At 39.5% G+C, this 12,971-nt stretch overlaps 1 protein-coding gene across 5 annotated transcripts in view; it reads left to right on the top strand.

Annotated features, from left to right (window-relative positions):
- The window catches only part of MECOM (MDS1 and EVI1 complex locus), a 61,192-nt gene extending 56,303 nt beyond the window's left edge, over window positions 1-4,889 (top strand). For all 5 annotated transcript variants that reach the window (XM_054713712.1, XM_028146569.2, XM_054713710.1 and 2 more), the window contains one exon: window positions 3,313-4,889. In XM_054713712.1, the coding sequence (XP_054569687.1) occupies window positions 3,313-3,447 (135 nt within the window). In that variant the 3' untranslated portion in view covers window positions 3,448-4,889. The remainder of the gene's footprint in view (window positions 1-3,312) is intronic.
- Window positions 4,890-12,971: the final 8,082 nt, after the last annotated feature.

The raw sequence follows: 12,971 nt of genomic DNA, 5'->3' as shown, positions 1-12,971 counted from the left end.
ACACTATCCTGTAATAATCGCTCCTTTATGCCCCAGTTCCCTTACTCCTGTATTGATAGGCCGTAATGTTGCTTGCACCTACTTATATATTACATCAGAATTGGTTTCTAATTGCCTTGTGTCTATAATTTTTGTCAACCTAATTATATTTTAAGATATTTTAGAAAGTAAAGTCTGTCCTCTATTTTTGTGTGCCTTGCTATATATAGTTAATTTACAAGTCATTTAATTATAGAATTTAGGAGTAAACTGAAAATCAGAGATAAAGTGAGTTGCCAGTAGTCTGCAGCAACTTAAAGGCAGGTCTAGAAATAAAATGTATCAGTTTTTATTGAATGAATTAATGAATGGTGCCCAAGTTCGTTGGGCTCTACAGCATTCTATCAGCTCTGTGGTAACTAAAATAAATCCATTTAGTGATCCCTAAACACCAATTAAAAGAGCCGCAGATCTTTTATCACAAAAAGAGGAAGTCAGCACTTTCTGTGTGATATCCGTACTCAACCAGATTGTTTATTCAGATCAATTAAAAAAAAAAAGAAACTTCCATATTTGTTGGTCACTTTGGTCTAAGTTTTTGACTCATTAATCCATTTTGGAAGTGGTGACCATAAGACTTGTACATTTTCTATTTGACTGAGATGTTTTGGGCTGCTCTTAAGAGCAAATGTGGTCATATCTCAACTAGGGTGGGGAAAATATTTTGCCAACGGAATAATATACATTTTTACAAATCAGTAAATTCAGTAAAAACTCTAAGATATCATGTATGCTAATAGGCAACATAAATGTTCTTTCTGAACTGAAGTAAAAGCAGCCTGCCCCAACACTGGAGTTTCCAAACTCCATGAACTTGAGAACAGAGCACCATGACTGTAGATACAATGTCCTCATTGTAAAGTGGGGTGAATGGAGACGATATCCAGGAGCTCTTTCTGCTCAATAACTCAATGGGGATATAAATGAATTGTTCCGTTTCTAACGTGAAAAGTAAACTAGCCAGAGTAGACACCTCATTTTCACTTTGAGGCAACCATAAGAGGTGGCCAATATTGTTTTAAAACATTGATTCTCAATTATTCCTTCCTAGTTGATCAGAGATACTGGGGGTCCCTGGTTTTCTTTGCTCTTTTTAATTATTAAAAATTATTCCACAAAAATGCTATTCATTATAAGACATAATACCTAAAAATCCTTTAAACTGTCAGAAGTGAATGGAAAGCAGAAGGGCCTGAAAATCTAGAGATAACTGGTGTGATATATTTCAGTACCAGCATTTTTGACATAAAGTGACTGCCTAGCTGAGCTAACAATTACCATCACCAGAAATAATAGCATTTTGCAATCCTAGCTCATATTTGTATTGTTACTTGATAATGTCATATGTATTGGTTTGAAAATAGGCCTTTCTGCAAACTGTCTTTCATGAGACTATTCATTTATTCGACTGTTATTAACTTTCAGTAATGTGCTGGAAACTGATCCTGGTGCATGAAAATGTTTATTTCCTTTGATTACCAAAAGGCAGATGCTTTACTCAAAACATTCCTCTATTTACTCTGTGATTTTCATAGTGATTGAGTCCCAGATAGTTGACTAATACAACAGTGGCTACATGTTACCTGGAATCCTCTCTGAAAAACCTTATCCTACAAAAATTAATTTCATGATTATAGATACTATTTATGTTAGGTACACAGAGCTAGGCACTTTATGGAAGTTAGTGCTGTGATTCCTCCACAACCATTGGAGGCAGGTTTTTGTTATAATTTCTGTTTTATATGAGGAAAGTGACCTTAAAAGGTTAAGCAATTTGCCAAAGGTCACACAACTAGTTGAGGTGAGAAGCCAGGATTAAAACTCAGGATTCCAAAATTTTCTCTGTACTCTCTTTCAGCTTTCCAAATATCAGAATAGGTTTTGTTAAAAACCATTTCATAATAGTTTTTCTCTTTGCTCTCTAACACTGGGTACATAATTAGAATAGATAGTTTCATTTCAATGCTCATTTCACCCATACTTTAAACTATAGAAAGGACAGGGACTCCGTATTGTTTATCTTTGATTCCCTGAGACCTAACACAGTGCCTGGAATAGTGTAGAGGCTTAGGACATATTTGTTAGATATCTACTGAGATTTTGTAGAGGTCCAGAAGGCAAATTGCATACATAAGAGTCAAATGTGTACATTTAGAGCGATGACCCAGCAAATCAAAACCAGCCTGCAAGGGCAGATTTTCTAACTGAATGCCATGATTAGGAAGAAACCACAGACCAGCCACATGTCTCAGCATGACTCCCAGAGATGAAATTCTGCTTCACAACAGAGGCATTTTGTCTTTGTTTACAGACAGTGGAATGTCTTTGGCAGGACTTTAATGATTCCACTTCAGCAGCATTTTGACAAGCAAGTTTAGCAATGGATGAGACCAACAATAGCAAATCAACAGTGAAAAGTTCACTCCCAAGTCAAGACCAAACATTTCATTTGAATATTTTACTTGGCAGCAAGTGGCGGATTCGCTGAACAGTTATTTACAATTTGACATGATAACAGGGAAGAAAGGGCACTTCCGCCCAGAGCACCTCCAAGCACCTACTGCGCAGCAGGCTCTGGAGCACATGTGGGTCAGATGCTGTTGGGTCTTGCGTCTTATTGTATTGTTTGATAGACCCGACTTGATCTGCCTCAACTTTCAAAGTCTTTGGGTGTCAGCATTGACTATTTCAAGCATGGAAGGGAACTGGAAAAAGAACATTGAGTTAAAAGTTAGGCAGAAATACATTTAAATTACGCCTCTTCACTAATTGGTCGAAGTGACCTTGGGCAAGTCATGTCACCTTCAGTGCTCTCAGTTATAAAATGCAGGAGTCCATGGACTGTTTCTCCTTCTAGACCACAGTGCTGTCAAACATGAATATGTCTTATTCATATCTGCAGTGTCCACACAATGATATTTTTGGTGAGTTGAACGTGTGCATGAACAGTGGATGCATGATTGAATTATGGTTGGAAGGGAATGACTCCTGTTTCTTAATGGAGGCACTACTGAAATGTTAGATAGGATAAGTAATGTTTTGTTCTGTAGATCATATCACAGTTTTGGTCCCTAGGCACTGAAGGCCAGCAGTAATTCCATGACATTAAAGCACATGCACACAAAAATGTTCCACAGCTTTTTCAAACCCTCCCATGGGGAAGCTCCTACTCAGCCCTTCTCTCTCTAACATTCACCAACACTGTTCTTCAAATTAAAAGTGATGTATTTCAAATGCCATTTACTGAGACTCTCCTTTTTTTTTTTACCCCAGGCATATGCTATGATGTTGTCATTGTCTGAGAAGGAGTCCCTCCATTCGACATCCCACAGTTCTTCCAACGTGTGGCACAGTATGGCAAGGGCTGCCGCGGAATCCAGTGCCATCCAGTCCATAAGCCACGTATGACATTCCCAAGGTTGACAGAGTGGGACCAAGTCCAGCAGTAGCACGGCTCTTTCCTATAGGACTATTTAAAAGACTGCTGAGCAGAATGCCTTAGAAACCCAGAGGGTCACTCATTTAAAGTCCGGTGACCTTAAACTGAATGAGTAATAAAAGAAAGAAAGCAAAAGAAAGAAAGAAAAAAGGAAACTATTTATTCTCGATATTTTGTTTTGCACAGCAAAGGCAGCTGCTGACTTCTGGAGGATCGATGCGACTGAGAGCGATTCAATGAACATGAAAACCTTGCTGGGGAAAGGCGTCTTCCAGTCCACCCTGCCCCAGAGAGGGGGTGGGTGAGAGGGGCAGTTGAGATGGCAGCATTGATAGGAACGAACACTCCATAGAAACTGAATTCTTTTTTTTTTTTTTGTCCAAGATCACCTGACACATGATTGGGAACAGTTGCTTTTAATTACAGATTTAATTTTTTTTCTTTGTTAAAGTTTTATGTAATTTAACCCTTTGAAGATGGAAGTAGTTGGATGAAATGCACACTCGATTATTAGAGAAACTGATAACAGGGAGTACTTGTTTCCCATTAACTTTTTGCCTTCTTAAGTACATTGTTTAAAATTAGGGAGAAAGGGTATGTGTATATTGTAAACTATGGATGTTCAATGCTCAAAAAAGGTTAAGTCAGTGAAGTAACCTGTCCATCACCAGTATCACTGTACCACTACACTAATAAATGTTTGCCAAATCCTTGTAACAACATCTTTTATTTTAGACAATCATGTCACTGTTTTTTTTTTTTTAATGTTTAATTTTTTGTGTGTTGCGTGTATCCTGTATTTATTTGTTGGCAAACTATTGTTTGTTGATTAAAATAGCACTGTTCCAGTCAGCCACTACTTTCTGAAGTCTGAGGCACACTCCTTTCCGAATTTCAAAGGACCAAGGTGACTCGACCTGTGTATGGGGAGTGCCAAATGGTGTTTGGCTTTTCTTAACATTCCTTTTGTTGTTGTTGTTTCGTTTTCCTTTCTTAATGAGCTAAATACGAATAGATGCAACTTAGTTTTTGTAATACTGAAATCGATTCAATTGTATAAACGATTATAATTTCTTTCATGAAAGCATGATTCTTCTGATTGAAAACTGTACCCATATTTTATGCTGGTTGTCTGCAAGCTTGTGCGATGTTATGTTCATGTTAATCCTATTTGTAAAATGAAGTGTTCCAGACCTTATGTTAAAAGAGAGACGTAAATAACAGACTGTATTCAGTTATTTTGCCCTTTATTGGGGAACCAGATTTGTTTTCTTTTTGTTTGTAATCTCATTTTGAAATAATCGGCAAGTTGAGGTACTTTCTTCAAATGCTTTGTACAATATAAACTGTTATGCCTTTCAGTGCATTACTATGGGAGGAGCAACTAAAAAATAAAGACTTACAAAAATGGTTCTTTTCCCCACTGTGTGGTATTTTCCTTTCTCGTGCAATTTTCGTTTCCCTTTGGGATCCAATGATTTAAAGATACGATGTCTGGGGCCCTGATGCCCTACCAGATACATGGAATGTAAAGCGTGCTTTTATTGCTTTGAGATGACATAAGGGATAGCCCTTGGCCCATAGGAGTTGGGGTATCTCCTACTCATCGTTCTCAACTTTCTGTCTGTGGTACGAAGTCAGTGCTCATGCGCTGCTCTCTGCTATCACTCCATGTCTGCAGCACCCGTTTTAATTAGGACAGAACAGCCTACAGTTTTTCAATTGAATTTCACATAGTGCATGCCAAAGGAGTTTTTGCTTTTGATTATACAAATACTGTTAACTGATTCACAAGGGGGGAAAAACAAGCCCTTTAAATTTTCTGTGATCTTTTTAAGTCTGTCCATGTGCAATTGTCATGTTTTCATGGCTATAAACAGAGGACAGATATAATTTTGTGTTTTCTTTCTTTAATAAGGCAAAAAACACCCCTGTATTTTTTGTATATTCTACAAGTTCTTCAAAATGATTAGTTAGCAGTTGCTCCAAAATCCATCAAGTTTGATCTATAATTTCTTCAATCATTTCAATTTTGTTGAAAATTTAAGTTTTCTACTTCTCACTTATGTAAGTAATAGTACTCTAACTTTTATGAACATAATTGTATGTGTGTTTATATATGTACACACAGGGTTGGAATGTGAAGAGTGGTGTTTTCATATGATAAATTCTCTGGTGGGGGACCAATTATTAACATATTTTGCTGCTTAAATATAAGCCAGTTGTTTTTGAATATGGCTATTGCAATTTAGACCAGTTGAAGAGGTTTTAAGGCCTGAAAAATAAATAAGTATGACACATAGAAATAGATCCAGACACATTTTCTTTATTCATTTATTTATTTACTCTTAACCACAATGCCAGATACATAAACTTCCTTACATCCTTTCTAAATGTCAGTAGTATAGGAATTAAATCTATGGGGTATAAATATGAATTTTTAAAAATAGAAAGTATGCACCAGAAGAAATATTCAGAAAATACATTTAAGCTGTAAATCTGGTCTCTAAAGAAGAAGACGAATCTAGTATTTGTGACATAAGAACAACACACTTGAGAAAGTGGAGAACTGGAACGTGCACATTTTCCTTTTTAAAAGAATATATCCATAAATTCTGAAGCAATTCAAATGCCCCCAACGCACTGAATTCTTATTGGACTTTGGGCGTGACATTTCAGTTGTTTGCTAATACTAGTCCCTCCAAATTCCAAAAAGGCTTTCAAGCCTTCCATTTCTGTTTTCCTTTCCATTCATTTCACCAGCAGCCCTCCACTGCATGGCCCTGTGGGGAGGCGGTAAGCTATGGAGAAGATAATATTGGATTTGGGTATAGCTTTACTGGCTCTGAGGTCTCAGGCAAGTCACACGCTTCCCAAAATCTCGTCTGTGAAACCAGGGAAATATTACCTGCTTCTCCTGCTACTGCATTGGGTTTCTGTGAAGGTAAAAAATATAAAAGTAGCTCGGCCAGCTTGGCTCAGTGGTTGAGCATCCACCTATGAACCAGGAGGTCACGGTTTGATTCCTGGTCAGGGCATATGCCTAGGTTGTGGGCTTGATCGCCAGTGTGGGGTGTGCAGGAGGCAGCGACCAATGATTATTTCTCATCATTGATGTTTCGCTCTCCCGCTCCCTTCCCCTCTGAAATCAATAAAAAGTAAAATATCAAAGTACATTTTTGGAAATATTTGGTAAAAGTTCTATACATGAAGGCATTTTCTAATTTTCATTCTAATAGTTAAGGGAATATAATATGTGTGTGTTTGTGTACACATAGCGTATAGGCACACATATGCAAGCACTATGCTAACAGGAAAATTAGAATATAACAGAAATCTATTGTAGGCTATACAAAAGTGGAAACGGATGTTTTCTAAAAAAAGGAAAAAATTAGAGATGTTTCTTGAATAAATATGTGGCTTGGAAAAAAAATAACCAAAAGCTCAGCCCTTTGAAAAACATGAGACATCCAGTATAGTTGTTGAGAGCTCTCAAAAAAAAAAAAATTCAAGGACAGCTAAAGCCCAATCAAAGACTAGGCACACTTCTGCTTTTATTTTCAGATAATGACCACCAACCATTCTTATTTCTGTACAGAATAAATAAAATGAATTATTCATTTGTAAAGAGCCTGTTAAGTCAGTGTCAGTTAATCATCACAGTAGGCCTGCATGCAGGAAGTATTACTCCTGTTTCACAGATGAGGAAACTGGAGCTCAGCGCGCTGAAGGACTTTGTTCAAAGTCATCTGGCTGGGAACGGGCTGGCTGAGAATCTAAGGGTTGCCTGGCTCCTTCGCTCACACTTAGCCAAGCTTTTCAGACCTTCTGGTTCAGGCACAGCTAAAGAAATCCAAAAACGTTGCAAACCTATGAAATGTGCCTGCACAGAGTAAGGCTGTCAGAGATGCAGCTCTTCCCTGGGAGACATTTAGGCGTCTGAGTCTTGGCTGTGAAGCGTTTGAAAGGTGAGTGCCAAGCACTGGTTCCAACCTTTCTTTATTCAGGTTATCTCAAGTCAGAACCAGCAATACTAGTGCTTTTGAAAGATCCTAAATGCTTCCTTAATAAGAGAAGGGCCTTAGTCATCTTGTTTGCATGTTCCTAGTAGGTGTTTCCAGCTTCCTTCTTAACTTTTAAAAAATATATTTTTTTATTGATTTCAGAGAGGAAGGGAGAGGGAGAGACAGAAACATTAATGATGAGAGAGAATCATTGATCAGCTACCTCCTGCACACCCCACACTGGCTGGGGATCAAGCTCAAAACCCAGGCATGTGCCCTGACCGGGAATCGAACTGTAACCTCCTGGTTCATAGGTTAATGTCCAACCATTGAGCCATGCCAGCCAGGCTTAACTTTTTTTTTTTTAATTTTCCTCAAACTTTCGTTTTGAAATTGTTAACATGGCATGTGTTAAGCCCTTTCCAAAATGGTGAGGAACTCATCATGAGAAGGAAGCAAATGTGTAAGCAAGTGTAGTTAACAAGTGTACTATTTCATTCTCTTTAGTTTTAAAGAATTAGTAATGGAAGAAATCTGAGGAGAAGTGGGAAGAGTGAAAAACAACAACAACAGACTCGGTCCAGGAGCCCCAGTGAGAAAGCCAGCCAACTCTTCCCCAAGGGACTTAGGCTAGTATTTAATTGCTCATTTTATCCTGCATAACTCATTTCTGAATACAAGAGACTGTCCTTGGTGCAACATGTATTTAGAAAAAGGGTGTGAGATGGCAACTATAAAAAATGTAGGAAATAACAAGTTGTTTGCTAATACTGGTGAGAATGTGGAGAAATTGGAACCCTTGTGCATTATTGATGGGATATAAAATGGTGCAGTTGCTATGGAAAACAGTATTTATGTTACTCAAAAAAATTAAAAACAGAATTACTATGTGATCCAGCAGTTCCACTTCTGCATATATATATATATATATATATATATATATATATACCAAAAAATAATTGAAAGCATGGTCTCAAAAAATCCTTTATAATAAAGATGTAATATGCAAATTGATCATCACTCCAACACACAAGATGGCCACCCCCATGTGGACAAAAGATGGCCACCACAAGATGGCCTGCAGGGGAGGGCAGTTGGAAGGGACAAGGCCTTCCGGAGAGGGCAGCTGGGGGTGACAAGGCCTGCAGGGGAGGGCAGTTGGGGGGTACTAGACCTGCAGGGGAGGGCAGTTGGGGGCAACCAGGCCTGCAGGGGAGGGCAGTTGGGGTGCACCTGGCCTGCAGGGGAGGGAAGTTGGGAGCAACCAGGTCTGCAGGGGAGGGCAGTTGGGAGGGACAAGGCCTTCAGGGGAGGGCAGTTGGGGGCGACCAGGCCAACAGGGGAGGGCAGTTAGGGGCGACCAAGCTGGCAAGAGAGGGCAGTTAGGGTTGACCGGGCCAGCAAGAGAGGGAAGTTGGGGTGACCATGCCTGCAGGGGAGGATAATTAGGGGCAACCATTCTGGCAGGGGATGGCAGTTAGGGGCGACCAGGCCAGCAGTGGAGGGCAGTTAGGGGCAATCGGGCCAGCAGGGGAGCAGTTAGGTGTCAATCAGGCTGGCAGGGGAGTGGTTAGGGAGGATCAGGCTGGCAGGCAGAAGCGGTTAGGGGCAATCAGGCAGGCAGGCAGGTGAGCAGTTGGGAGCCAGCAGTCCTGGATTGTGAGAAGGAGCCCAGATTGGAGAGGGTGCAGGCTGGGCTGAGGATCACCCCCCCATGCATGAATTTCGTGCCCCGGGCCTCTAGTGTTTGTATATTCATGTTTATAACAGCATTATTCACAATAACCAAAAAGTAGGAGCAACCCAGTGTCCATTGATGGGTGAATAGATAAACAAAATGTGGTCTACACATACAATGAAATATTATTCAGTCTTAAAAAGAACAAATTCTGACACATACTACAACATGAAAAAAAAACCTTGAGGACATAATGCTAAGTGAAATAAGCTAGTCACAAAAGGACAGATACTGTATAATTTCACCCATATGAGGCACCTTGAGTAGTCAAATGCATAGAGCTGGGAAGTGGAATGGTGGTTGCCAGTGGCTGAGGTCAGGGAGGAAAAGTGAGTTATTGGTTAACGGGTGTAGAGTTTCAGTTTTTCAAGATGAAAAGAGTTTTAGATTTTGGTTGCACATCAGTGTGAATGCACTTCCCAGTACTGGATTGTACACTTGAAATAGTTAAGATGATAAATTTTATGCTATGAATATTTCACCACAATTAAAAAGAGAAGAAAAAAATATATAACTCCTCTCTATTTATATGGTTCTTTAAGATGAAAGAATGTAATACTATTCAACTTAAATAGAGAAACAAATTACCAGGTGAACATGGGAGAGCTCATAAAAATGAAAGGCAAGGCTGAGATGCCAGGCCTAAAACATGGCCCACAGCCAGCAGATAGGCAATAGCAAGAACCAGTGGACAGCCCCTTAGGCTGTTGTCATCAAGATGACACTGTGTCCAGTCTTCTTTGTCAGTCTGGGTCCAGGTTAAAGTTCTAGGTGGGAAGCATGAAACTGGCCCTGCTTGGAACCCTATTTGATCAAGAGCACCACTGATGCAGAAAAGGCTTGTTCTCCTGGAGCCAAATTGAGAGGCTCCTCTCAAATAAGTGGGGATTAATGATGGACTTCAAAAACAATAAATGTCCACACCACCTGTATGATAGGAGAACTAACCATTTGCAAGGGGCAGTGTTCTCAGGGCAGGACGCAGATTTAGTAATGTCAGGAGCAGTCAGAGGAATAGCATGTAGCACATGCACAATTAGAATGGTTCCAGAAAACATAGGACCTAAAATCCTCACAGGAATAATTGTTTGAGAGAATTTCTTGAAGTAAAAATTATTTTTTTAAATGCTCCAACTATGACTCCTAGTGAAGGACTGTACTACTAAGACTGGCAATACAATTGTAGCCAAGCAGCCACGTGTTGCCCAGAATGAAAGCAGATTGACTCATAAAAGGATTTGCAGACTTTCAGGTGCATGCAATAATCATGGTCAGTAGGAAAGGAAAGCATTTGTCTGAATCAGAAGCCTTCAGTAAGGCAAAGTCTAGAAAGGAAACCAGAAACCACTCTAAATATTTTAAGCAGAGAGGCATTTAACGCAGCGGGTTGCATACCAAAGCATTGGAAGGGCTGGTAGAGCCAAAGGAAGAAAAGGCATGTAAGCCAGAGACCAGGAAGTGGCCTGCACCCCGCTCACCAAGGGGTTGTGGAAGGATGGCCCCTGCTGCCTTTCAGAAGCCGCCTCTACCCCTGAGTGCTTACATCACCTGGTGCTACTGCCGATGGAGTCAGCCTTCCTGTGCCTTCTCATCTCCCACCAGTACCTTCCATCGCACCTCACTGGAAATATCTGGTAACTTCTGGGTGAAATAAGTTAATTGACAATAAACAGTTCTCTCAATTCTCTTCCTCTGATTTGATGAAGAAAGCTGCAAGTTCTAGGTGATGCAGCTATACGATGGTAGAGCCTTGGCACTGGTCCTTAATTAATGGTAGCATAGAATTACTTCCACCCTGAACACCAGCCCATTAAGATATGAACTGTGAATAAGAAATATATTTTTGTTCAGTTCAGACACTGAGACATTGTGTGTGTGTGTGTGTGCATGTGTGTGCGTGCTTTTTCCTTATAGAAAAGCCTATTCTAATTAATACAATAGTGTTGCCCACCTAAGACTGTGGTCTCTTTGTCTACTTGCTCTTTATTGAATAAAAGGAAGCGATTAGGAAGTGTTAGAGAGATGCCAGAGAAACATTAGCTATAAATTGAGATTTTCTCTATGAATATGATAAAAATTTAAATAATTAAAATGAGAACAACTTCTTTCATGTACTTCAAATGACCTCTGTCTTGAAATACACTGGTCTCCCTTATGAAGAAAATGATCAAGAATGAGGAAGGGAGGGCAGGGAGTGGAAGTGGAAGAGGGTGTAGGTAGATAAATGATGATGGGGGAAAAATGAAATGAAATAAAGAAAGAAAAAACAAAAAGAGAGAAATGATAAAAACTAGTTTGCTTTTTGATGATGAGAGAAAAACACGTGAGGATGGCAATTACTCAGCATAGAATAAGAAATTTGTTTTAAAGTTACATGACATTATGCAATGTAGTACAGTAATATTTTGAAGGACAAATATTTATTTAACACCATTCTAGGCTCTGAAGGATATACAAAACAAAAGCTTACTTTGGTTGGGGCAAGCCTCTCTGAGCTGGTGATGTGCATGTCAGGACCTGAGGTAAATGATCTGAATGAACTGCTACATAGATGTAGAGAGAAGTGTGCAAAGATCCTCAGACATTCTGATATGTGAAGTGAAAGAATGGAATTCGGGAAACTAGGTAACCCAGGGAACAAGTTGTAGAAGAGGGAAGAAGTGTCTCCTTTAGGTTATGTTATAGAGGAAGAACCAATAGGACTTTCTGATGGTTTGGCTGGTAGGGTATTCAAATAGTACCTAAAACAACAATTATCTAGCACTTTTGAATATCTAGGATAATGCTTTCATTTCTTTTAATTGTCACAACAATTCTGTCCATGAGACAGCTAGTATTATTATTCCCATTTTTGTCATTTGGGAAACTGAAGCTAAAAACGGTTAAGGAACTTACCCAAGTTATACAGCAGGTTATTAAAAGAACTGGGAACCCACGTAGGTGTATCTGACTCCATGGCTGTGAACACACGCTTCCACCCTGATGACAAGAGGCTGTTTTACCTTTTCGCGGATTAACCAGCAATTACATGTTTTGTATGAACTCTATCCTACTCCTTGTCTTTTGACCATTCGGAATCCGATCATGAAGACTGCCTAAGATATAGCCATGTGCTTAGAATTTCGCCTGTGTAAACAGAACACTGCAGAGGAATGCAAGGGTTGAGGGTTGCATGAACAGTCCAGCTATGCAGAGTAGGATGGATGCCACTTAACTTTGACCAATTACTCACATATGTCTTGAGCATGAAAACTATTTGTTGGTTTCCTACAATTATCCATGGAACAGTACAAAGTTCTGGGTCACTTCACGGTAGGTGCTTGCTTTCCAAACAGTCATTTCTGTATGTACATGGGTTTGTGTGAGCCTGAGAGGGTGGAGAGGGAATGCAGAGGGGCAAGTAAAAAGATTGATGGCTTAGAAGTTGGCTAGTGAGATGTGGCACCATCAAGTTAAAGAGAATCTCAGCAAAATGTGTTGTAGCAAGAAAAAGCATAATGCAAAATGTGCACAGTTTGACCCCGACCCAGCCAGATAAGGATCACAGCTTTGTGATTAACTACTGCATGATAATTTGGGGATACTAACAACTACTACATAGTAACAACTACTACATGAAGTCTTCAAACATTGATGCATATGAAGATTTTGGTGCATAATCCATGTGCAACAAAGAATAGCAATAAGTTACCAGTATGGAGTTTCACTGTACTCCTGTTTTTCTTTTCTTTGTACTTTTTATTGTTATTTT

Source organism: Eptesicus fuscus, chromosome 3 (assembly GCF_027574615.1).
Source record: "Eptesicus fuscus isolate TK198812 chromosome 3, DD_ASM_mEF_20220401, whole genome shotgun sequence".
NCBI lineage: Eukaryota > Metazoa > Chordata > Mammalia > Chiroptera > Vespertilionidae > Eptesicus > Eptesicus fuscus.
This window is presented reverse-complemented; position numbering and strand designations above follow the sequence as displayed.